General features: G+C 45.0%; 2 protein-coding genes across 2 annotated transcripts in view; both read left to right on the forward strand.

Moving 5' to 3' along the window:
- The window catches only part of KLHL13 (kelch like family member 13), a 1,461,558-nt gene that overhangs the window by 404,192 nt on the left and 1,031,442 nt on the right, over positions 1-25,924 (forward strand). The window lies entirely within an intron of this gene.
- Positions 1-25,924, forward strand: part of GPC4 (glypican 4) — a 108,375-nt gene that overhangs the window by 46,011 nt on the left and 36,440 nt on the right. Inside the window, exon 2 of the mRNA XM_083595429.1 lies at positions 13,045-13,203. Coding sequence (XP_083451555.1) covers positions 13,045-13,203 — 159 coding nt within the window. The remainder of the gene's footprint in view (positions 1-13,044; positions 13,204-25,924) is intronic.

The following is a 25,924-nucleotide window of genomic DNA, read 5'->3' on the forward strand; positions in this document are numbered from 1 at the left end:
CTGGTCATTGTTGTGGCTGGGTGGAGAGTTCAAAACCACCACCACCACCCCAGACTATAGCCTGGAGCAAAACCACCCACCAAGCTTTTCCTTCCTTACGCATCACTCATTGGCTTCTGCGGGAGATGCCCTCCAGGTGCAAATAGTTTTCATCAGGATCCTATCTTCAGGGGGGAGCTCTTTCTCCTTCCTGCCACCCCCCCAGTTCTAAGTCTGATCAGGCACCCCAGGCAGCTGCCTGCATTCCTGCAAATGTTTGTGCAACACAAAGAGGCACATGTTTAGTCTCACGTGAAGTTTGGGGCTGAAGATAGGTTAATATGTGCCACTTCTGGAGAGGGCGAGGGGAGAAAAGGTGGAATCCTTGCAGTACCATATGATGGAAAGTGCTAAATTTATACAAATGGAAACATACGAAGCTGTCTTATTTGGTGACAGGTCAGACCACTGGCCCACCTAGTATCGCCTAAATTGACCCAGTCCTGCTTAGAGCTGCCACCTGGGATTGAACCTGCAAAGAGGTGCACTGCTGCTGAGCTATAGCCTTTCCCCTGGATGATCTATGGCTTTCCAGTTCCTTGCTAGGAACTTGGGCATCAGGAAGACTAGTTTTAATGGCTACTCTTGGACCAGCATAGGTGTCCTCCACCAAAGCAGAGTGGCTTCCAAAAGAGCCAGTGAGATGTTGCAGATTTGAGTGTTGAGCTTTAGCTGAAGAGATCTAGAGATACAATAATGGTTCAGGACTGGGAAGAACCAGTGGTATTCCCAATGTTGCTGGACTCCCCAACTCCCATCAGCCCCATCCAGCATGACAAATAGAAAAGATGGGAGTTTGTAGTTCAGCAGCAAGTGGAGAGCAACAGGTGTAGCTTTATCTTAATCTGGAATCGTTCATGCTCGTCCTCATCATGCGGCTTTCCACCTGGGTGGTTGTGGTTGCTTGATGTGCACTTGAACACCCATGCCATTTCCTCTTTCCACATGCCCCAGGTGAATGAAGAAGGAAGTGGCAATTGCAGTCTTGGACTATGCCCACCCACAATGCCGTTGGGCAGGTGTGAATATGTCTCCCATTGCAGGGATTGCCAACATCTGCTTTCAAAATGGCATAATGCAGAATCAATCTACAATGAGCTTTTCTTTTCAATATGAAACTGGCTTCTCAAGAAGCACTTTGAAGCTGGAAAAAAGTGCAGTGGATCTAGATGGTGTGTGGCATATGTAGAAAAAAAACAAGTACTCTGTCTTCATTGAATAGAATAAAATCCTCTGTGTTCACAGTGATAGTTGCTTTATTCTAGAGAAAAGTAAAGAGAAGAGCTGGGTAGTTTTTATAAGCCAAGTTTGGTGTATGTCACGATTTTGCAGGAGCAGAATGTAGTCGTGGGTGTCTTTGTGTTCCTTTTTTAAAAAAAACAGGAAATTTCTGGGCCTTCTGGCTCGAAAGATAAACTTGAAAGTGGTTTGTGGGCGATATGTTGATGTTTCAGACATTGGAGAGGTGGTTGAATGATACTTCTCAGTCTTTTTTTTTGCGGGGAGGGGATTGCATTGGTGTCCTTGCCACTCTCATACCTAAAGAAGGCAGGATTTTTTAAAAAAATAATACAAGAGAAAAGTCTTGCAAAACTTGCTGCTAGAAAAGGTAGCGAGCAAATGCAGTTTGGATTGCAAAATCTTGAGAGATGCAAATCCTGTTGTGCTGTGGAGGAGGCCCTAGGCATCTCTGGCTAAATGGGTCAGGGGGTGGGATAGACCTCAGACTGTCTCTCCTTGGCCCGTGGGATTGTTTCCACACCAAACCCTCTCCTCTGGCCACATCCTTCACTGACCCTGCTTTGCCAAGCTTAGACCTCTGATAATGGTCACACCCATACATATCACAGAATAACAGGATCATAGAACAGTAGAGTTTGAAGATACCCTGAGGGTCATCTAGTCCAGCCCCCTGCAATGCAGGAATCTTTTGCCCAGCGTGGACCTTGAACCCACAATCCTGAGATTAAGAATCTCATGCTTTGTTGACTGAGCTAACAGCAGTGGGTGTCCTTCTCTTGTCTTCCTTCTTTTTCTCTGTTTTTCCTTATTATTTCTGGGTATTTCTTTTGTTTTTATGAACAAAAACAATAATTTAAAAATGAGAAGCCTCTGATACCTTTAGGAGCTGCAAACCTGAGCACCCTCCCTTGCCCGAAAGCCCCGCTGAGTACAATAACAGCGGTACGCAGGATTGTCCTGTAAGGGTTGGATCCAGACCTCATCCCCCTTGGAATCAATGGGACTCAAAAGTTGACTCACTACCATAAGATATAGTGATGCACACCAATTTGGACTGCTTTATAAGGGACTAAAACAAATTTATGGGGCTGCTAACCATGATGGCCGTGTCTTACCTCCATTGTTGGAGGCAGTTCCTGTGAATTACAAGTAGGGGGGGCTGTTGCTTGCAGGCTTCACATTGGGGTTGGTCACCAGGAGAACAGGATGCTGCGCTATGATGGGTCTTTGGCCTGAGCCAGCAGACAGGCTCTTCTGATGCCCTCATGTTTTTGGGTGGCCTGCTATGCATTGTAATAAAATAGGACATGCATTACAAACACGGAAAGGGACATATTTGCATAACATTTGCATATCTCACCATAGCATGGAAGTAGAGGGAGTAGAATAGCTGAATGTTAAAAGATTCAGGACAGAGAAACAGAAAGTCTAGCACAGTTAAAGTATGGAACTTGTTCCTCCAGGAGGCAGTGATGGGCTCCGACTTGGATAGTTTTAAAAGAGGATTGGACAGATTCATGGAAGATGAGAATATCCTTGGCAACTAACCATGATGGCTATTCCACTGCATCTATGGAGGCAGTATTGCTTCTGAACACCAGATGTTGGAAGCTGCAGGAGGGGAGAGGGCTCTTGCGCTCCAATCCTGCTTGTGAGCTTCTCATTGGGGCATCTGGTTGGTCACCAGGAGAACAGGATGCTGGACTAGATGGGCCACTGACCTGATCCATCAGTCAGGCTGTTCTTTCACTATAAAGTACATGGCAGCCCCAAGTCTTGGTTGAGGACCAGACTCTACTGATATTTGAGTGTTGCATGATGACTTGATATAGCATTTTCTTTGTGGGTGTGGGTGGGTGTCTGTGTCCATCCACTTTGATGTGGACTGGCTCCATCTAGCAGCAGCTATTTTATTTAAGTCGTTCATATGGCAGCTGCATTTGCACGACTGGACCCTGGGGTTGTAAAACAAGTATTTGTAGAGAGAAATTTGGGAATGAATGAATGGGAAGGCAAGGTCTCTCTCTCTCTCTCCCTCACCCCTTCCAGAACAGAATTCAGTTTCCTAATGTGCCTTTTGGCTCCTTGGCTTGTACAGAGAGGGGCATAAATCTTTCTCATTCTTTTCCTCCTTAAAAAAAAAAGTGTCTGGTGTTCTCTCTGTAGTAAATCCACAGGCCCTAAGCTGTCAGCGAGCAAAGTGGGGGGAAAAGCGGGGTGGGGGTGGGGGTGGGGGTGGAAATTGAAATCCAGACAGCCTTTGGTTGTATAGGGTATTTTAAGTGCATGCCACAGAAATAATTAGAATTTCTTGTTTTTGTGGTGAGGAGCTTGTTGCATGGAAGGGAACCGTATATTCTTTAGACCCAGGTGACCAGCCAGCAGCTGAGGACACAGACAACAAAAGGCTTGCTGAAAATAGCCCCCCCCCCAGCACCTGGGCACTGAACTCATCCAGAGGGCCAGTTTCTTAGCCACTTGTCAAAATTTGGCAAGGGTCTGGTTCCACATTATAGGCCATTGTAGCATACTGGGTGAGGCTTTTGTTGTGAAAGCTGCCCAAAGAACGTCTCCCCCTCCAAATTTAACTTTTGTGTGCTCAGAATACCTTGTGACCATCCCATAAGGCTTAATAAAGGCTGGTTTTCTTCCCTGCTCCATCTAATTACAGCCAGCCCCCAATGAGCATGGCAAGTGTGTTGCATGTCCTCACTCTTGTAAACAGCTCCTTAGCTACCTGCCTGTGGTGAGTTAAGTATTTGCTCCCAGAAAGAGAAACTCTTGTAAACTAGAAGCAGGTTCGCTCCCTTTTTCTTTTTTTTTTATATAAATTTTTATTAGTTTTCCATACATTCATACAATTTATCCAAATTTTACCAAATTTTAACAAAATTCAAATTTTGGACTTCCTTCAACTTCCCTGAAAATCATCCATTTTTACCCTTTAATACGCATTTCTTTAATTGCATTGCCATTTGTCTTCCCTCCTTTTTCTATTTACTTTCAGCAATACCTTTTAAAATTTTTTACAGTGCTTCTTGAAACCCCACTAGCGTTGTTTGCACCTCACATACATTTTTCAGATAATCAACAAATTTTCCCCAATCTTCGATGAACTTTTGGTTTCGAACATATCTTATTTTCCCAGTCAATTTGTCCAGTTCCGCATAGTCAGTCAATTTCATTCTCCATTCTTGAATCGTCGGTATTTCCTCTTGTTTCCACTTCTGGGCCGGCTTAGCCTAGCGGTTACTTCGGATAATCTTTGCAGATTCGCTCCCTTTTTCTTTCAGACCCACACATGTGCCTGGAATGATTCATGAAAGTTCATCTCGTGAAAGTTCATCTGGGCTGCATCAATAGGAGTATAGCATCTAGATCAAGGGAAGTAATAGTGCCACTGTATTCTGCTCTGGTCAGACCTCACCTGGAGTACTGTGTCCAGTTCTGGGCACCACAGTTCAAGAAGGACACTGACAAACTGGAACGTGTCCAGAGGAGGGCAACCAAAATGGTCAAAGGCCTGGAAACGATGCCTTATGAGGAACGGCTAAGGGAGCTGGGCATGTTTAGCCTGGAGAAGAGGAGGTTAAGGGGTGATATGATAGCCATGTTCAAATATATAAAAGGATGTCACATAGAGGAGGGAGAAAGGTTGTTTTCTGCTGCTCCAGAGAAGCGGACACGGAGCAATGGATCCAAACTACAAGAAAGAAGATTCCACCTAAACATTAGGAAGACCTTCCTGACAGTAAGAGCTGTTTGACAGTGGAATTGGCTGCCAAGGAGTGTGGTGGAGTCTCCTTCTTTGGAGGTCTTTAAGCAGAGGCTTGACAACCATATGTCAGGAGTGCTCTGATGGTGTTTCCTGCTTGGCAGGGGGTTGGACTCGATGGCCCTTGTGGTCTCTTCCAACTCTATGATTCTATGATTCTGTGATCTCAGGGGTTACCAAGTTTTTTAAGCATGTGGGCACACCTGGAGTTTTGAATGAGTGCTGTGAGCATGCCCCCTCCCCAATTATGTCTCTCTTGCCCCCTTCCCATTTAGACTGAAAGAAAGTGGGGAGACACACACACACACACTTTGCTTTTCTAAGGGATCTGGGTAAAAGTTGGATCCAGTAGAATTAATATGGGTTTTGAAAAAGCAATAGGGCTGAAAGGTCAAGTGGAAAAGTGAGCCACTCTTCCAGCTTCCTCCATCAGCTCTATGTACTTTGCGTGTGTGTGTGTGTGTGTGTGTGTGTGTGTGGCGGGGAGAAGCTAACCATCCTCACCACTTCATGGCCAAGGAGACAGTGAGTGAGGTGGGCTCAGAGGTTTCATGGGCAGCAAGGGAAGACATGAAAGACACCATGATGGTCACTGTAATGGTTCTAGGGGGTTGCTCGTGCGTAAATCGACGCCACACCTGGCTAGGTTACCTGGGTGAACCCTTTCTGTCTGGACAGCCACTCACCCGTGGCTGTCTCAATCGCTGGCAGAATCCGTCAGTGGGCGTTTCTTGAACTTCTTCCAGCAAAGAAGCTCTTTGACGCCTAGTCGCCGCCTACTCTCCCTGCGCGGAAGCCTTCTGCGCAGGGAGGGTGTGGGCAGCAGAGGACCCGTGCTCTCCCTGCTGGTCTCCGGCGAGGAGTCATGGAGCCACCTCGCCGATTCCCCCATCTGCCCCCCTTCTCCACTGGTGCTACGCTGAATTCCTTCCTCAGCAGATGGGCTGCTTCTCTGCCTCCCGGGACGCTCTCCGGAACCCCTCTGGAGCCCTCCCTCTCCCTCGGGCTCCAATGGCAGTTCCCTGACAGTCACCCCTAGTTTATACAACTGGGGCTTGTTGGAGCAGTAGAAATTGGGCCAGAAGTCCTAAATCTGTAACCCTGAGTAGAATCCTAGAGCAGCATGCTCAGTTTAGATCTGGGAAATTGCCTTCTGAATTGGAATGATAGTTGGTGCAATGGATGTTCCACTTTGGTGTTGGTGGTAGTGGTTGGTGAATTCAGGCACTTCTTTGTTTTTTTTTCTTGTTTTTTTTTATAAGATAATTATTAGGGTTTTACAAAAAACAGAGATTTACAGAATAAAAAAAAGACAAAAAAAATAAAATACAAAAAATACAAAGATACATAGGGAAGAAAAAAAAAGAAAATACAAAATCCATTTTTTGATATTTTGAAGCTCGTTTGCTTGTTTCCTTGACCTCCTCACATCTCCCCTTTTTGCATTCCCATTTACATAATCAATTCAGCAAATCCTTACCCTCTTTCATTTATCTTAACTCTATATCATAACATATTATAACTCTATATTTTCATCCATTTATCAATTCATTTTTGCATATTCTTAATAACTTTTGTTGCTAAATACCACTTATTGCCAATCCGAACATAATTTTAACATTCATTAATTTTACAATATTTCTGAAGATAGTCCTTAAATTTCTTCCAGTCTTCCTCCACCACCTCTTCTCCCAAGTCTCGGATTCTGCCAGTCATTTCCGCCAATTCCATATAATCCATCATCTTCATCTGCCACTCTTCCAGGGTGGGTAGATCTTGTGTCTTCCAATACTTTGCAATAAGTATTCTTGCTGCTGTTGTTGCATACATAAAGAAAGTTCTGTCCTTCTTTAGCACCAATTGGCCGACAATGCCCAGAAGGAAGGCCTCTGGTTTCTTCAGGAAGGTATATTTAAATACCTTTTTCATTTCATTATAGATCATTTCCAGAAAGCCTTAATTCTTGGGCACGACCACCAAAGGTGAAAGAATGTACCTTCAGTTTCTTTACATTTCCAACATTTATTATCGGGCAAATGATATATTTTTGCAAGCTTGACTGGTGTCATGTACCACCTTTATATCATTTTCATAATATTCTCTCTTAAGGCATTACATGCCGTAAATTTCATACCTGTGGTCCACAACTGTTCCCAGTCAGCAAACATGATGTTATGACCGATATCCTGTGCCCATTTAATCATTGCAGATTTAACCGTTTCATCCTGCGTATTCCATTTTAACAGCAAGTTATACATTCTTGAAAGTATCTTAGTTTTGGGATCTAACAGTTCTGTTTCCAATTTTGATTTTTCCACCTGAAAGCCAATTTTTTTGTCCAAATTATAGGCCTCTCTTATTTGATAATAATGAAGCCAATCTCGCACTTTATCTTTTAATTTCTCAAAACTCTGTAATTTCAATTTGTCTCCTTCTTGTTCCAATATTTCCCAATATTTCGGCCATTTGGCCTCCATATTGAGCTTTTTCTGAGCCTTCGCTTCCATTGGTGACAACCACCTTGGGGTTTTGTTTTCCAATAAGTCTTTGTATCTTATCCAGACATTGAACAATGCTTTCCTGACAATATGGTTTTTAAATGCTTTATGTGCTTTAACCTTGTCGTACCACAAATATGCATGCCACCCAAAAACATTATTGAAACCTTCCAAATCCAAAATGTCTGTGTTCTCAAGAAGCAGCCAGTCTTTCAACCAGCAGAATGCTGCTGATTCATAGTAAAGTTTAAGGTCTGGCAGGGCAAATCCGCCTCTTTCCTTTGCATCAGTTAATATTTTAAATTTTATTCTAGGCTTCTTGCCCTGCCAGACAAATCTAGAAATGTCTCTCTGCCACTTCTTGAAACAGTCCATCTTGTCCAAAATTTGCAAGGATTGAAACAAAAACAACATTTTTGGCAATACATTCATCTTTATAACTGCATTTTGGCCCAACAAGGAAAGCTTCAAATTTGACCATATTTCTAAGTCTTTTTTCACTTCTGTCCAACATTTCTCATAGTTATCTTTAAATAAGTTTAAGTTCTTAGCAGTCATATTAACCCCCAAGTATTTTACTTTCTTAGCTAATGTTAAACCAGTCTCCTTCTGAAACCTCTCTTTCTCAATTGGTGTTAAGTTTTTCTCAAGAACTTTAGTTTTTGACTTGTTCAGTTTAAATCCTGCCACATGACCAAATTCTTGAATCAGTTCTAATACTCTTCTCGTACTAGATTCTGGCTCCTGTAACGTCAAAACTAAGTCATCTGCAAAAGCCTTCAATTTGTATTGTTTGGCTCCGACCTGAATACCTTTAATCAAACGGTCCCTTCTAATCATATTTAACAAAACCTCCAGGACTGAAATAAAAAGCAGTGGGGAGATTGGGCAACCTTGTCGTGTACCTTTCTCTATCTTAAATTCCTCTGTCACCACGTTGTTAACAATTAGTTTAGCCTTTTGTTCTGAATAAATTGCACTTATACCATTTTCAAACCCTTGGCCAACCCCCATCCCCTGAAGATTCTTCTTCATAAAACTCCAAGAAATATTGTCAAAGGCTTTCTCCGCATCTATAAAAATTAAAACTGCTTTGGTATTTATGTTCACTTGCAACTTCTCCAAGATATTAATTATATTCCTCGTGTTGTCTGACAAGTGTCTACCTGGAAGAAAGCCAGCTCTTGGTCCTTATGAATTTCTTCCCCTAATACTTTTTTTAACCTGTTAGCCAAAATGTCAGCAAATATTTTGTAATCCACATTGAGCAGGGATGTGGGGCGGTAGTTCTTAAGTTGCGTCTTCTCAGACTCAGTTTTCGGTATTAGTGTAATGTAGGCTTCCTGTCACGACTCCGGTGCCTTTTTCCCCTCTAAAATTTCATTGCAAACCTCCTTTAGTGGTCGAATTAACCAATCTTTCAAAGATCTATAGTATTTGGAGGTTAAACCATCTGGCCCTGGAGATTTACCCAACTGCATATTCTGAATGGCACCTTCCACCTCCTGTTCTGTAATTTTGTGACTCAACATTATCTTATTTTCCTGGGAGATTTTTTGTAGTCCATTTGTTCTTAAAAATTGGTCTAAATCGGTCTCTTTCTGTGGCCCTTGTGTATATAGTTGTTTAAAATATCTCTGGAAACACTTTCTGATTTCCAATGGATTCTGAATGTTCTTTCCATCTACTTCCAAATTTGTAATGGTGTTTAATTTTTGTCTTTTCTTCATCTGCCAAGCTAGCAGTTTCCCACATTTATTAGCCGATTCAAATGTCTTTTGTCTCATCTGCTTAATTTTCCATTCCACTTCCTGATTTATCATTTTCATATATTGTACTTGATATAGCTTAATTTCTCTCAGAGTCTCTTGCGATTTTGGTTTCGCTCTTAGTTTCTTCTCTCCCTCTTTTATTTTCCCCAAAATTTTATCTTTTTTCTCATTTTGAGTTCTTTTCTTTATTGCATTCTGTTGAATCAGAAACCCTCTCATAACCGCTTTGCTTGCGTCCCAGATTGTTCTTTTTTCAACTGTAGTATTCAAATTTATCTCAAAATAGTCTCTCAAGGTTTTTTGGGCCTTCTTGATAACCTCTTGATCTCTGAATAAGGTGTCATTCATCCTCCATCTGAAGGAACCAATTGGTGTTAATTTCATCTCCATCTTCACCGCATTATGGTCGGAGCAAGTTTTTAGGCAAATTTCCACTTTTCGAGTCCTAGGTGCCAGTCCTCTAGTTATCCATATTTGGTCAATTCTTGTCCAAGTCATATTGGCTTCAGAAAAGAATGTTCCCTCTCTTCCAAGGGGGTTCTTAGTTCTCCAAATGTCAATCAAGTCCATATTGTCAGTCAGTTGAAAGAAGGTTTTTGGTAGTCTGCCATCTTTGGTTACCACCTGTCTCTGCGACTTATCCATGTTTGTTTGGACCCTCTCTTGCACTGACTGACTTAGTGAAGCTTTGATAGTCTGGTTAGTGGAAATATTTGCAGACTAAAAACTTATTTGCAAGGCTACCTTATTTCTACTATAATTTAATACTACAATATTTATTTTATATTTTATATTTGTTTACATCCCTTTACAAAACATATTTAATTCATTGCATACAGCACGATCAGAGTGCACAAGTACAAAGTTATATAAAGGAAAATAGTGGTCCCTACTTGAATAGAATAGGGACGCGGGTGGCGCTGTGGGCTAAACCACAGAACCTAGGACTTGCTGATCAGAAGGTCGGCGGTTCGAATCCCCATGACGGGGTGAGCTCCCATTGCTCGGTCCCTGCTCCTGCCAACGTAGCAGTTCAAAAGCATGTCAAAGTGCAAGTAGATAAATAGGTACCCCTCCGGCGGGAAGGTAAATGGCGTTTCCGTGCGCTGCTCTGGTTTGCCAGAAGCGGCTTAGTCATGCTGGCCACATGACCCGGAAACTGTACGCCGGCTCCCTCGGCCAATAAAGCGAGATGAGCGCTGCAACCCCAGAGTCTGCCTCCAGTGGACCTAACCTTTACCTTTACCTTTACTCGAATAGACTTGAATTCTAAAAATCAAGCTATGCGAAAGGAAGGTAGGGGAGGGGCTAAGAAGGGATTGATATGAACAAACACAACTACACATGATTACTTTTCCCTTCTGTTGGACGAGAAGTAATGCATTTAGATTTGGAAGTGACAATATGTTTTGTTGGCATGGAAATCAATAGTATTTAGCACCTCAAATAGCAGAATTATTATTACTTTCAAATTTATAATTAATAGTGGTGGCTGGTAGAATGAACTCTGCACCTGCTGGTAGCAGTGGAAGTGGAATGTGGTTAAAGCCAGTTTGCACAAGAGCAAGCCATGAACAAGCCTCCTTGATGTAGGAAGCTTTTGGGTGGCATTAGCAGCTTCTCAGTTCTTAGCAGCTACACCCACCTGTGGAGAGCCCCCTTCCGTCTCTCTCGGCCACTTACTCCAGCACCACATCTTTGTGGTAGTGTGCTGCAAATTCTCCTGAGCTGATGAAAGCGGGGGGGGGGGGGGGGACACTCTCTCGCTGTCTGTATCAATTTGGGAACTGACAACTGCTACAGTCACCTGGAGCCTTCCTCTATAGTTACAGTGTTAAAACAAGCCCATAATATGTAAAGGTAAAGGGACCCCTGACCATTAGGTCCAGTCGTGACCAACTCTGGGGTTGCAGCGCTCATCTTGCTTTACTGGCTGAGGGAGCCAGCGTACAGCTTCCGGGTCATGTGGCCAGCAGGACTAAGCCGCTTCTGACGAACCAGAGCAGCGCACGGAAACGCCGTTTACTTTCCTGCCGGAGCGGTACCTATTTATCTACTTGCACTTTGATGTGCTTTTGAACTTCTAGGTGGGCAGGAACAGGGACTGAGCAACGGGAGCTCACCCCCTTGCGGGGATTCGAACCGCTGACCTTCTGATTGGCAAGTCCTAGGCTCTGTGGTTTAACCCACAGCGCCACCCGCATCCCTAGCCCATAATATGACTGAATCTTAAATTTTCTTTATAAGACCCCTGAAGAGGGTGACGAAGGATCTATAGCTATCTTTTCTGTTTCATAAGAGCATATCAAGAGCTTACAGGATCAGGCCATCGCCCCATGTAATCCAGCATCATGGTCTCACAGTGGCTTACTGAATGCCCCAAAGGGCAGCCCTCAAGCAGAACCTGAATGCAGCATTTCCTGTGCATTTCATTAAATCTGTATTCTTACGCATCCACCAATTTTTCCAGTGAATGTCATGCATCTGACAAAGCCCGTCGGAAGTTGATGGTAGAATAAAGTTGTTAGTCCCGTTTAAGATGCTCTGGGACTCTGCACTGTCCTTTCTCCCAAATACTGGACTAACAGGGCTTCCATTCTGGAAACGCTTGTTAATTAGCAATGATAAGAGGGACCCTAATACCCTTGATAAGGAGAACACAAGTCTAGTGTGAAATTGGATTAGCCCTGGGTTCTTTTTATAGCTGATTCTAAAGGAAGTCATAAACCATGAAGGAGGATGATACAAGCTGGTGGTTGAGAGAAGAGGATAATATTTTGAGTTGGAAATCCCCGTGAGTGTTTCCAGGAAGGAAGGAAGGACTGAGGTTTCAGCACCAAGGGCACGAACCAGTCCGTCAGTTGGGGCAACAGCTGCCTTGTCTGCAGAAGTCTCTTTCACTTGGCAGTCTTCCCATGCTTTCTTGAATCACCTGCTGTATCACCGAACCCAACCTTGCAAACCATTTCTGCTCTTCTTCATAATGGAGAATAATAACAACCACAGCATGTTGAGTACAACCTTCACCAGGCCACAGGGCAAATTGCAGCATACAAAAATGTAATGCAGTTTTAAAAAGTGTACAGCAACAACCCCACCCATAGCCCAAAAGCAATACTTCCACACAACATATTACAGGTAGGGTACAAAAACAAGTTCTTCAGTTTTCAAAGGTCAGGAGACAGAGGTGTGTCTTCATCAGCCACCTGCCACATCCCGTAATACTATTGGCTATGCCAGCTGGCACTGATGGGAGTTGTAGTTGAAAATTTCTGGAAGGGTACCAGTTTGGCAAAGGCTGCTGCAAAGAGATGATGGCAGGCACACCTCTTGGGGGAGGGAGATCTGCGCTCTTGGAGGCATCAGCAAGGAGGTGGGAAGTGCTATGTGAACTCTGTGCTTCACAACTGAAGTAATGCACACATCTAAAGTACATGCACACACACAAACACGCATATCCCATAAGACTGCTACCTGCTATAACTGATTCCAGTACTTACTTGATTAAACAGCTGGGTATTCCTTAAATGGTTGTGAGGTTCCTGTCCATTCCGCATTAGTGCTTTTTATCCAGAGCAATTGCCACCTTTCTGTGTATCTGCACACAGCTGCTGCCGCAGCAGCAAGCTCAGCCTCCGCCCTGCCCCGCCCCGCCCCCCCATGATTGTCATAGATTGATGTACTCGTGTGTAAAGCTTTCTCACCTTTGTGTTTCCAGGTGATCACTTGAAAGTCTGCCCTCAAGGCTACACATGCTGCTCTCAAGAGATGGAAGAAAAATACAGCCAGCAGAGCAAACAGGACTTCCGAAATGCTGTGGTGGAACTTAGTAATAACTTGCAAGCAACCTTCAGTTCCCGGTACAAAAAGTTTGATGGTGAGTCCTAGCCCCTGCGTTGCCCTTAGCTAGCTCAGATGAGAAGTGCTGCAATATATTTATGGACTTTGTTTATGCCAACCTTTGTCAGCCTGGTGGGAAGTGATAGACTAGAGCATCAGCAGAAGGTCCCAGGTTCAGTCCCAAACATCTCTGAGTTGGTCTTTATGCAGCACATAGTAAAACCATGGGACTCTCTCCCACTGGAGGTAGTGATGGCATCAACCCAGATGACTTTGAAAGAGGATTAGACAAATTCAGGGAGGAGGAAAGGTCTATTGATGGCTACTAAATGCTTCTGACCACCAGTTGCTGGAAGCCACAGGAGAGAAGAGTGCTCTTGTGTTCAAATCCTGCTTGTTTTAGATTACAATTCCCATCAGCCCATACAACTGGAGGGCACCAGGTTGATTTAGATAGACAAGGTTTTGTTGTGCTTTGTCATTATTTTTGTTTGTTTTTTCTACAACTCTCTCCTTTCCAAAGTTGTGCTTGAATGACTCAAGACTTTGGTATGACAAGTTCAGAGGGCTGCTTATTTTGCAAACCAGTTTGATAGAAATATTTGCTGATTGCATCTCTTTAGTTACCCACAAGGGGTATGCATCTGTCTTTCCAATTTGATTCATGAACAGCAAACTCTGTAATAAAGCAGGGCACTTGCATTTTCTTTTGCTGTTCCCAGATGGGCATGATTCGCAAGAGTCCACCCAAACTCTTTTTAGACCTTACTGCTTACTTGTAGCTCTAATGAACACCTCCTCAACATTGAGTCTTGCTTTAACACCCTCATGCAGAATCCAGTTAGCAGGATTGGGCACAGAGTGGATGTGAAATACAGTTGTAACTTCTCTAGCTCCCTCCTTGCTTTTGCCCTTGGAGGGGCTGATACATGGTGATGAGGAGTTTTACCTTCACTGCGCAGCTCCTAAATGTGCAGCTTCTGGTTGCCACAGGCTGTAGGGGTCTTGCAACTCCTTAAACTTTACAATGAACAGACAGGAAGCTGCTTGAGATTATGAATCTTCCCCACTTTTTAAAAATGCACCTGAGGATTGTACCTTGCTTACCTGAAAGTGCAGATCTCTGGCCTAGTTCACAGGGTGGAAAATACCCACGTTGAGTGACAGAAAATGCTAGATTTGTCTTATCCCCCCACCCACCCCAAGATTTACATACCGCTTGGTTGCAATTCTATTGCTTGCCAACAGAAAAGATTCTTGGAAGAGAGGACTATTGATGGCTACTAGCCATGACGAAGAATGCTCTGCCTCCATGGTTGAAAACAGTAATGCTTCTGGATACCAGTTGCCAGAAACCGCAGGGAGGGAGAGAGCTGCTCTTGTGCTGGGGTCCTGCTTGCTGGCTTCCCACAGGCACCTGGTTGGCCACTGTGAGGACAGGATGTTGGCCTCCTCCAGCAGAGCTTGTCTTAGGTTCTTCTACAGCTGGCTCCAAACATTGGTTTTTTGCAGCCTCCCAAGCACCGCACAGTCTGTGTCACTAAACAGGTTTCTTAATTAAACACTTCCTTTTTGTGGAGTAGTGAGGGTGAGTGGGCCACAGGACATGCCAACCCTGATGTCTTCCTGGATGAGAAGCAGAAGCCATTTCTTGGCAGTCACCCCTGCAGCTATGATGAATGTTGGGAGTACCTCAGAGGTAGAAAACATCTAGAAAGCATGCAGAAGGTCCCAGGCTCAGCCCCCAGCATCTCCAGGTAGGGCTGGGGGGTGCCCCCTGCCTGGAATCCTAGAGAGATGCTGCCAGTAAGTGCTGGTGGTATTGAGCTTGGTATGGACCCAATGGTCTGACTCATATGAGGCAGCTTCACACGTGCCACAACTGCTCCCCAGTCTGTGTCTAGAACACAGGATCATAATGTGGCATCTAAATGATGAACGAGCAGAAGCCATGGTTTGGCATTCTGTCCTTACCAACCCACATTTGTTTTCCTTCCCAGATTTAATGCCGCTGTAACATCCTTCCCTTATCCATTGAGGGAAAGTCTGTGATCATCATCAGCTACTAAAATTATTTCACATGAAGTTTTAAAGCTGCAAAGTATATGTTTGTTAGGGCCAACTAAGAAGCCACAAGTTGTCATCCAGAGTTTTGTTTTGTTTTTAAATCAGGATGGAAGTTTAGCAAAACAGTAAGGGGAAGGGAAGGAGATGCTGGGTATGATGGGAAATACCCAAGACCTTCACTGTACCAACCTCAAAATGGAATGCAGGAGGTGTTGGGAAGGTTTAAGTTGAATGAGTGTGCTAGAGACAAAGCAGATTTCAGGCAACACTTGTTGGGGCTTGTAGGAGTTGTAGCTCAAATTGACTGTGCTGGCTGGGCCTGGTGGGTCTAAAACATCTGTAAGGGGCCCCAGGTTGGTGAAAGCTGCGGTGGGGTCTTTCGAGAGAGTCAGTGTGATGTAGTGCTTAGTGTGACAGACCACTGATTCAAATGAAATTGTCACTGGGTGACCTTCACCCTGCCACCATCTTTCAGTCTTGGGCATCCTCACAAGGTTGTCATGAGGATAAATCAGGGAAATGCCATGCATGCCATCCAACTGGTGGGGGGGGGCAGATGGAACTACTGGCGAAGTGGCAGTGCTTAAAATCAGGTGAGGAAAGGTGGGTGGAAGGAGTTGTAGCCCTCTTCAGTTAGTTTCTGGTTCCTCTTAATCCTGTGCATAAAGCCATCTGTGTTGTGCCCACAGGAGAGCCACGATGATGTGCTTTGTGCTTTTAGTTCTTAATAGATATAAGCCAGCCTGACGCTACTTGTTCATTGTTTAAAATTTAACATCATTTCCGACTTCAATGCTGCCTGGTTCCCCTCACCAGCACCACATGCTTTATTTATTAAAAGCATTTGTTTCTCTCATTCCTTTCAATAAGGTGCCCAGGTAGCTGAAAAATAACCATGAAAATTCAGCACCAAAGGATGTTGCAGAATTCAAATAATGTTAAGAACAACGACCACTGGCAGAACAAATAGAGACAGTGGGCAAGCAACACGTCCTTTGATAGGGGAGGCCTAGACCCTTTTCCTATCCATTTTCGGACACCCACCCCACACCAAGCTGTTTCCAGAAGGCTGGAGTAGAAGCCGTGATTTTGCTATACAGTGGTACCTCGGGTTACATACGTTTCAGGTTACAGATGCTTCAGGTTACAGACTCCGCTAACCCAGAAATAGTACCTCGGGTTAAGAACTTTGCTTTAGGATGAGAACAGAAATCGCGCAGCAGCAGCAGGAGGCCCCATTAGCTAAAGTGGTGCTTCAGGTTAAGAACAGTTTCAGGTTAAGAACAGGCCTCCGGAACGAATTAAGTACGCAACCAGAGATACCACTGTAATTGGAGAGAGTCTGGGGTGCAATTTTGGGGTTTCGTTACAGAGGCCCCACCCCATAACTTAGACTACTGTCCTCACTCCTTCCAATAGCAAGCTCAGGTGATATCTGTTGATAAAAATGGAGCCAAGAGAGCCTCACCTGCACGTAAGAGGGAGAACCTTGAGAGTTAAACCCCTTTTAAAAATCCTAAGGGGGCAACCCTCCACTCCACAGAGAAAATAGCAGAATGAGGACTGAGCATGCTCAGTAGCCACAAGTGTCAGCTGAAAAAGAAAGGTGGAAAGAGGAGGATGGAATGGAGTAACTTGGAAGTGGGGCATGGCTGGCTGGCTAGAACCCAAAAGAAGAGCCCTTGTTCCCTTCCCAGAGCTACAATTCCCAGAGTGGTTTAACAATTCACCCCTCTTCCCAGGGAACTCTGGGAATTGTAGCTCTCTGAGGGAGATGGGGTCTCCCAGCAAGTCAGTAGAGTGCAGCCCCCAGGATCCTTTGGGGGAAGCCCTGACTGTTTTAAGTGGACTCACAGTGCTTTAAATGTATGGTGTCGCCAGTGAGCCTTTACTTTTGTAAAATGCACTTGGGCTTGATCATTGCAGGCAGGGATGACCAACTGAGCATCGTCCAGCTGTTAAGGAAATCCCCACCCCCATCATCATGTTACCTTTGGCCACACTGGTTGCCCAGCAACATCTGAGGGAACCAGTTTGGTCTACAGCTCTCCCTGCTGTAAGGTGTGGAGACTTTTCCAAAGGCTTCGTGGAAGGCTGGTGGGGTGGGGTGGGGGAATAATGAGAGGTGGCATCGTAGAGGTGATCCAGGAGGCAGTTCTAAGGATACAGGACTGCAAGAGAAAAAGTCCTTTGGGAGAGGGACCAGGAGGCCTGAGGGTGGTAGACAGCTGCATTCCACCATCTTCATGGTCCTCAGAAGATCACCCTAGTAGCTGAAAGTAGCTATGAGAATTTACACACCCACACACCCACACCCACATCCCTAGACAAATATGGAAACTTTTAAGAGTGTTATATGTGAAACAAACAGGACAGTTATGAGATCCACCAGCAATGGAGAAATTCATGTTCTCTCAAGAGGCCCCTGCTTTAAAAACCAAAGCCAAAAAACATCCTTCGCCAACTTGGTGCCCTCCAGATGTTTTTGACTACAGCTCCCATCAGGAGCTTCCACAGCATCTGATGGGAGCTGTAGCCCAAAAACATGTTCAAGGCACCAGCTTGGCAAAGGCTGATGGTTAAAGGCTCTAGTCTTGTTGCCCCAAGTCCTTGTCATTCATGATGTGAATTCCACTGGGTATCTTTTCTATAATAATAACAACAACAGCAGCAAAAGGAATTCTGCCTTTTTCTTGGCTCTTTAAAGGATTACTCTCTTCCCTCCATGCCCCAGGCTGCTCCCCCAATACAGGGTGTAACATCTTAGGTTTAAGTTTCTTCACGCTGTGTGAATGAACTCTCTTCCTGTGTGCATAAGTGCTAACACATGTTTTGCAAAGTCAAACAGCTCCGAAAGCTTTTGCGTTTTCTCCGTTGCCTTTTCTCTCCTTGGCTCCAGATTCTGTAAGTGTGTGTCAACCCTCTGTGTACATGCTGCAGCCCTTTCTTGGGGCTTTCTAGTGCTTGGGGAGAGGGAGGTGTATGGAACATTAAAAAGTAGTAGTAGTAGTAGTAGTAGTAGTAGTAGTAGTAGAAGAAGAAGAAGAGGGGTAAGTTAGAAAGTAGAATTCAAGTGGACCAGCCCAAACTTAAAAATGGAAAGTGTAATGCTGGTGGCCAGTGGCCAACAGAAGAGGTTTAAAGACTGTCTCAATGCAATTTTTTTTAAAAAAAGTAGTATAAACATTGACAACTGGGAAACACTGGCCTGTGAGCGCTCCAACTGGAGAATAGCCTTTACCAAAGGTGTCATGGGCTTTGAAGACACTTGAACTCAGGATGCAAGGGAGAAACGTGTTAGGAGGAAGGCACGCTTGGCAAATCCACACCATGATCAACTCCTGCCGGAAACCAATGTCCCCACTGTGGAAGGATGTGTGGATCCAGAATTGGCCTCCACAGTCACTTATGAACTCACTGTTAAAACCATCTTCATGGAAGACCATCTTCCTCGGCTGCAGGGGATCGCGAAAGAAAGAAAGAAGGAAAGAAAAAGAAAGAAAGGCTTTGCTAGGAAGAGCTGATGGGAGTTGAAGTTCACTGACAGCCAGAGGGCAGTAGCTTGGGGGAACTTGCCATAAAACTGTTGGTTGGGTGCAGCAATGATTGGCCAGCATTTGTGTGCACTCCATGAAAGCTCTGCTCTGCCTTCACGGTTGTAGGCAGCAATGCTTCCGAAGACCAGTTGCTAGAAGCCATGGGAGGTGAGAGGGCTCTTGTGCTTGGGTCCTGCTTGCGGGTTTCCCATAGGCACCTGAGTGGCCCCTGTGAGAAGAGGATGCTGGACTAGAGGTGCCCCCCATCAAACAAGTGGTGAGAGACTTCAGGAGTTCCAGTGCTTTGATCCTGATCTGGATTTGGTGACCGGTGGTTGCTATTCACTACAGTTTTAAAAAAAGCATACAAGAGCCAACCAAATACATCATTTCTAACTTGGTCCACTTTGTAGATGAGGGATGGAGAAATGCTGTTGGGTGACAGAGTCGGACCTTGTGATAACCAAATAAATGATGCAGAGAGGGAGCTGCAGCCCAATATAGGAACTATTTTAAGTGCATTCAGATCTCCAGGGCCAAAGGATCTTGCAGATGTAATCTCAAGAGTCTCTGTCTATAATCCTTCAGGATTCTGGGAGAACAGGTGAGGTCCCTGCGGGCTGGAGACTGGCAAATGTTGTCCCTATCTTCAAAAAGAGGGGCAAAGAAGAGCCAGGTAACTGCTGACTGGTCAGCTTCATGTCAATACCAGTAAAGGTCCTAGAACAGATAATTAAATGGTCAGGCTGCAAGCACTTAGAAAAGGATGCTGCGATTACTAAGACCCAACAAGGGTTTCTCAAAAACAAGGCATGGCGGACAAATCTTACTTCTTTTCTTTTGATAGTTTTGAGCTTGGTGGAAAAGGCAAATGCCTGATTTCAGTAGGGCTTTTGATGAAGTCCCCCCATGTTAATCTTCCGCAGACACTGGTGATTCCTGCATTCCAGGGGGTTAGGCTAGAACAGGGGTCAGCAATTTTTTTCAGCAGGGGGCTGGTCCACTGTCCCTCACTCCTTGTGGAGGGCCGGGCTATATTTTTTTTGGGGGGGTGATGAACAAATTCCTATGCCCCACAAATAATCCAGAGATGCATTTTAAATAAAAGGACACATTCTACTCATGTAAAAACATGCTGATTCCTGGACTGTCTGCAGGCCTGATTGAGAAGGGCATTGGGCCAGATCCAGCCCCCAGGCCTTAGGTTGCCTAGCCATGGGCTAGATGACCCTTTGGGTCATCCCTCTCAACTCTACCCTCTCAACTCTACCATCCTATAATTCTACGGGGGAATTGTGATGTTCTAGGTTTTACTGGACAACAGTTCTCTTCACCACCGGCCATTGACCCTGTTGGCTGATAGGAGTTGGGAGTCCAATAAGGGTTGTAGATCGGAGTCACTGTTCACGCTTCCTGGACATGCAGGCTCAGAGCAGAGACCTATTGTTCTCCATGACCTTGTAGAATGTCAAGCAGGGTGACTTTTTGTTCTTCTAATCTAAACTTAAACATTTAGCGCAGGCTGTAAATAGTTCAGGGTATCAATGGAAGTCCACCTTTAAGCTGAGGCAGAGAAAACATTGTTTGCGTTGGTCTCCCCCACCCAGAGCACCCACTGCAGCGCTGATCAGGCCTTTACAATGCCATAAAACAAGAAAAGTAATCGCTTAAAGCACAACTTTTGTTTGAGAACAAGCCCAATTTCCAAGACAAATGAAAGGTGTTAATTCATTTTGCCCTTCAACCTGTCAAGATAGCAGGCCAGCCTCCCTGCCCCCACCTCCATTCTCTCCCTCCCCTCAAGGTCAGAGGGGTTATTTCTGGGCCACGTTGTGGCTCATTAATCAGCCAACAAACCATGAGAGGGAGAGAATTTATACCTAACCAGGAGAAACAGTAGCAAAGTCTTGCCTTTCAGGAAGAACCAATGCTGCTATTTGCATCAGGAAGAACTTTCTGACAGCAGGAGCTGTTTGAGAGTGGGATGGAAGGTGGGGGGGGGCTCTCCTTCCTTGGAGGTTTATAAGCAGAGCTTGGATGGACATCTGTCCAGGATGTTTGAGCTGAGATTCCTGCATTGCAGGAGGGTCCCTTCCAACTCTACAAATCTATGCTTCTAACAAGGATGCAACTTATGCCAGTCTCTCCCAACCTGGCCCCCTCCAGATGGGAGTGCATAGGATTCGGTCAGTCAACCAGCCAAAAATCCACCTAACAGTAACATTGTCTATGCCAGGGGTCAGCAAACTTTTTCACCAGGGGGCTGGTCCACCGTGCCTCAAACCTTGTTGGGGGCCGGACTATTTTTTTGGGGAAAATAATAATTGAACGAATTCCTATACCTCACAAATCACGCAGAGATGCGTTTTAAATAAAAGGACACAGTCTACTCATGTAAAAACACGCTGATTTCTGGACTGTCCGCGGGCCGGATTGAGAAGGGCTTTAGTTTGTCTACCCATGGTCTCTGCAGAAGGTTCCAGGTTCAATCCCTGGCATCCCCAGGCAGGGCTGGGAGAGACTCCTGCCTGATATGCAAGAGAACTGCCGTCAATCAGCTTAGACTTGCCTTTGTCAACTTGGTTCCCCCCAACTCCCATTCTCCACATTTGCAGACAACAGTGGACCAATGGCTTGACTGTGTGTAAGGTATTGGATTACCCAGTTCAGGGTTTGACCACCTGGGGTTTCCAACTTGGGAGGACTACAACTCCCATCACCCTTCACTTTTGCGTGGATGATGTTAGTTGTATTCCATCAACATCTGAAGGACACTGTTCTAGTGCACCAATTCCACATCCTGTCTTTGTCCTTATGGTTTGCCCCTTCAGTCTTCAAGGAATTAGCAGCTGTGTTCTTTCTGGTATGTTTTAGTGTGGCAGAACCCACACTTTGGAACTCCCTGCCTGTTGACGTCAGGCAGATGCTTTCACTGTACTCCTTTCTACACCTGCCAAAGACACATTTTGTTCAGGCCAACCTATCCAGATTTATTTATTTATTTATTTATTTATTTATTTATTTACCCACTTTTCCTCCAAGTAAAGGACCTCAAAGTGGCACACAAAGTTGAAACAGACTTGTAGCACAAAACAAATCTCTGTAAGTAAAGCTCTTTGAGTTGTTGTCATTGTCATTGTTGTTTTTACAGTTGAGCGGTGTATATGTTTTATTACATATATAGATGTTTTGTTTTGTTATTTCTTAACACTGATACAAATAACTGAGCTCCGTCCATAATGCCAGAAATCTCTTAAGTAACCCAGGCTTCTGCTCTTTGGATTAGAAGATGGAGGTGTTTTAACAGCATCATTTTCAAAACCAGTTTTGTCATAAACCTTTTCCAGCTATGCTTCCAAGGGTGTAGCTGGCCTTCTCTGGTGTTCTCTGGCCTTCCTATTCCTATTAAAAGTTCTGCAGTGTGGGGGGGGCAGGTATAAAAGAGAAAGAAACAGAGGTGAACAAGGTGAGCTTTCAGAATGATTAAATGAATTAGAAATTAATACATACAAAAAAGAAGAAGTTAATACATACCACCCAGCCATTCTCTATAGTATATATTAAATGCGCACAAGAGTGAGAGAGAAAATTGTAGACAGGAAATGCCAGGCATGGGAACCAGCAGAGAAGTTCATGCTGATACTGGACAGAGGATGTGCTGGGAGGCGGGTGTCAAAATAAAATCCTTTTTTCCCCTAGGGGTCGTTTTCCTCCTCCTGCACTCTGAAAGTTGCTGTGCTTTCTGCTGCTCAGTCAAGCTCCAAGCCCAGAACTGTGTTAATAAAGAACACCTTTTAAAAAATGCACTTCAGTGATTCCCCCTCCTTGAACCCCACCTCATCCCGAAAATCTTCTGAGTTAGACTTTGTTTGTACTGGAGCACTTTGAAGACTTAAAAAATTTGAACTCCGACATACTTCATACATTTTAACAAGGTTTAAATTCAAACCGGGCCAAAGACTCTCTCTTTTTCCTGCTCCTGCTTCTAACAACTTTTTAAGTCTAAACACTGCCTCCTTTGAGGATCCCAGCACAGAGGCATGTTTTATTAAAATTTTATTTATTGAACATGAGTCACAAAAAGACACAGGACAGAATGCCAGATATCCAGTGCCCTGGAGGAAATAATGGGGGGGGCGTTTCTACCGTCCTTCCCAGGGGGGCTTTTGTTTTTGAGGAGTGCAGTAGTCTGTGCAACAGGGAACCATCAGGACTGCACACAAGAAGTCTGGGAATTCCAAACCTATTGACCTTCCTTCTTCACCCCACCCTCCTTTTTTGAACGATATTAAATCATAAAGTAGTTACGTACAGGACAGATGGGAAAAGGTAACATTGCATAGAAACTCTGGGACACGGAATCATGCTTTCTGTTACAGACATCTGTCCCACATTAGACACTTTTTAAGATTATTACGCTGCTGGTATTATGATGGTATTAATGTTACTTGTTGAGCTTTCTTTGAGTCTCGTATGAACTCCTCCCCAAAATAAACCCCGCTGTGCCTTCTGACCACAGAGCTGGGGCTGTGGAAATCTCGCACCTTTTATCTCATTTTTGGGATGGGGGTGGCAGTTCTGCTACGTTGCATTTTCTAGGCATGATGTGGGACACTCCCAAGAGCAATCCCTAGGTCTGGATTCCTTTTTCGGTTTGAATCAGCTGGTCTGGCTTTTTGTGTATGAAGTTGCACCTATTAAAACATTTAAGGTTTTCTGTGTCCAGAAATCTATATGTGGCACTTTGGGGTGTCTGCTGGCACCCTAGACAGTGCCCACCCTTGGCATCTGCCCCAGGTTCCCCTCTAACAGGTGATGGTGTTAAGGCGGGGATTGGGAGCAAGTCAGCAATAACCCACAAGGTGTCAGTGAAGTTAACCCTGTATTCAAAGAAACAAAACATCCCAGGCTTCTTCCCAGTATAACTTGCCCCTATGAGGCAGTTGTGGGGATGTCCCTGCCTTCCTGCAGCTCTCTATGTCTCCTCCTCCCCTGGGTCCATCCCAAACAGTCTGACACTCCAACGCCTTGTTTGTCTCTGCTCTGCCCTCTTCATACCTCTGTGGGTTCTGGGAGGGGAGCAGGTCACAGCAGGAAGAGGAAATTCCCTGGCTTCTTCAGCAGCCTGTCTCATATCTGCCTCTTGGCCTCTCCACTTCTGTCTCTGATTCTGCTCTGCTCTCTGCCATAGCCTCTTTCTGCTTCCAACACCTCCCCCCCACCGTCTTCTCCCTGCGGCCACTCACTGTCACCCCACCACCACTCCCCCGGTCCTGAGCCTTTATTCCTTGGGGGTTCACCAGCTGCTGACTCTACTCCTCTGCATCCACCCAGTCCATGGCAAGTGATCAGCAAGAATCTGGGTCTAGGGTTGTGCTGAAGAATCCCCCCCCATGTGTTCTCCCCCAGAGAGAAGAAAATGCATTCAAAAACAATCAGAGGGGAAGGAAATTGTGGTGCATTGAACAATAAGAACACAAGAAGAGCCCTGGTGGATCAGGCCCCAACAGTCCACCTGGTCCAGTATTCTGCAGTCATGGTGACCAAACAGCTGTCTTTGGCAAACCATCAAGAAAGACCCAGCACCTCTGCCCTCACATGGTTTCCAGCAACTCGTATTCAGAAGTATTTCTGCCTCCAGCTGTGGAGGCAGAGCATGGCCACCCTGGCTAGTAGCCACCAATAGCCCCCCCTCCAAGAATTTGTCTAGTCCTCCTACAAAGCCATCCAAGTGGGTGCCCATCACTGTCTCCTGGGGGAGGGAGTTCCATAGTTTAACTATGCATTGCATGAAGGACTTTCTTTTGGATTGGGTGACCTCCAAGTTCCCTTGCATATCTGAAGTTCTGTAACGGTTTGCATTTTCCACCATTTTCCCAGTTTGGGCAGAGTCTCCCTCTTTCCTTTCCAATCCCCTTCACCTTTCATCTTGTATTCTTTATGATGCTCAGGTAGGCATGTGTGTCCCCCATTGTTGAGTTACTCCTGGATGATATTGGGTGCTGCAGAAATGCAATGGTAATAACTTGCAGGAGAGCATAAATCTTCCCAGAGTGGAAGGCAGGTTCTGCCTCTCCACCCTGAGGGTCTGGTATTTCGTTTTTCAGAAACTTTGCTCTGTCCCACTGTCAGCTAGCCAGCTGCATGCGTTGCTGCACTTAGCAGAGAAACACTCCCGGCAGCCAGCCATAAATTCCTTTCTTTATTTCCTTCTGACAAGATTACATGCAGAATAAACAAAGCGACCCGTCTCTCATGACGAGTTGCTCTAACGAGACCAACAGAGCCAACGGCTCAGCCCCTTCCGTTTTCCCCTGTGACGTGGATCCCCCTCTCTCTGAAGCACCCCTTCCTCCCCAGACTCACTATCCTCTTCTCTGTCTTCTGAGGAGGACTCAGTACTGAGCAGTGGAGATCATTCCCTGTATCCTCTAATTCTTTCCTCCTCGCTGCCTGCAGTTCCCTGACACCCACCTTTTGATTTATGGGCTGAGGGAAGGCCACATTTGGTAGAGAACACCCATCACCTTGCTGCATCTCTGGGAGTCTGCAAGACTTAAAATTGATTGGAGGGAAGATGATGATCAAATGTGTACCTTTTTGTACTATTGGAGGAAGGCTATTATATGCATGCTGGCTCTGGGCAGATAGAATTCTTAACCACATTTAATGCAAACTGTGGTTTGCAAATTGTGGGTGGAATCATAACCTTGCTTTCAGCCAGTCTTTAACTCTAGCTGAAGTATTCAGATGTCAGATGTTCTCTTTCACATTCAGATGTGGAAGAGAAACGATGACTAAGGATGACATCTGCAGTGACCAGAGGAAGGGCCAACTTTAATTCAGAGAGATGCAAAGAGCTTCTCTGTGAATAAAGCATATTAGTTGCCATTGATGTGGAATGGGAGATGGTGGAGGCATGCCTGCACCATTTTGTGGTTGTGTCTCTCTATCTGCTCCTTTTGATGCGGCAGTCATTTTGTGTCCTCTTGAGGCCTCCGCAGCAAAAGAGGCCCAAAAGAGGCTTCTGACCCTTGTCCTAAACAGTCCCCCCTCTGCCCATACCCTTCAAAATAAAAACGTGTGGCCCTAATTTGCAGTCCCTCCTAGATTAAAATTGAGCTTTGTTTATTGCACCCAAAGCTTTGGAGACAC

The sequence above is a fragment of the Podarcis filfolensis genome (assembly GCF_964270895.1).
Source record: "Podarcis filfolensis genome assembly, chromosome: Z".
Classification (NCBI taxonomy): Eukaryota; Metazoa; Chordata; class Lepidosauria; order Squamata; family Lacertidae; genus Podarcis; species Podarcis filfolensis.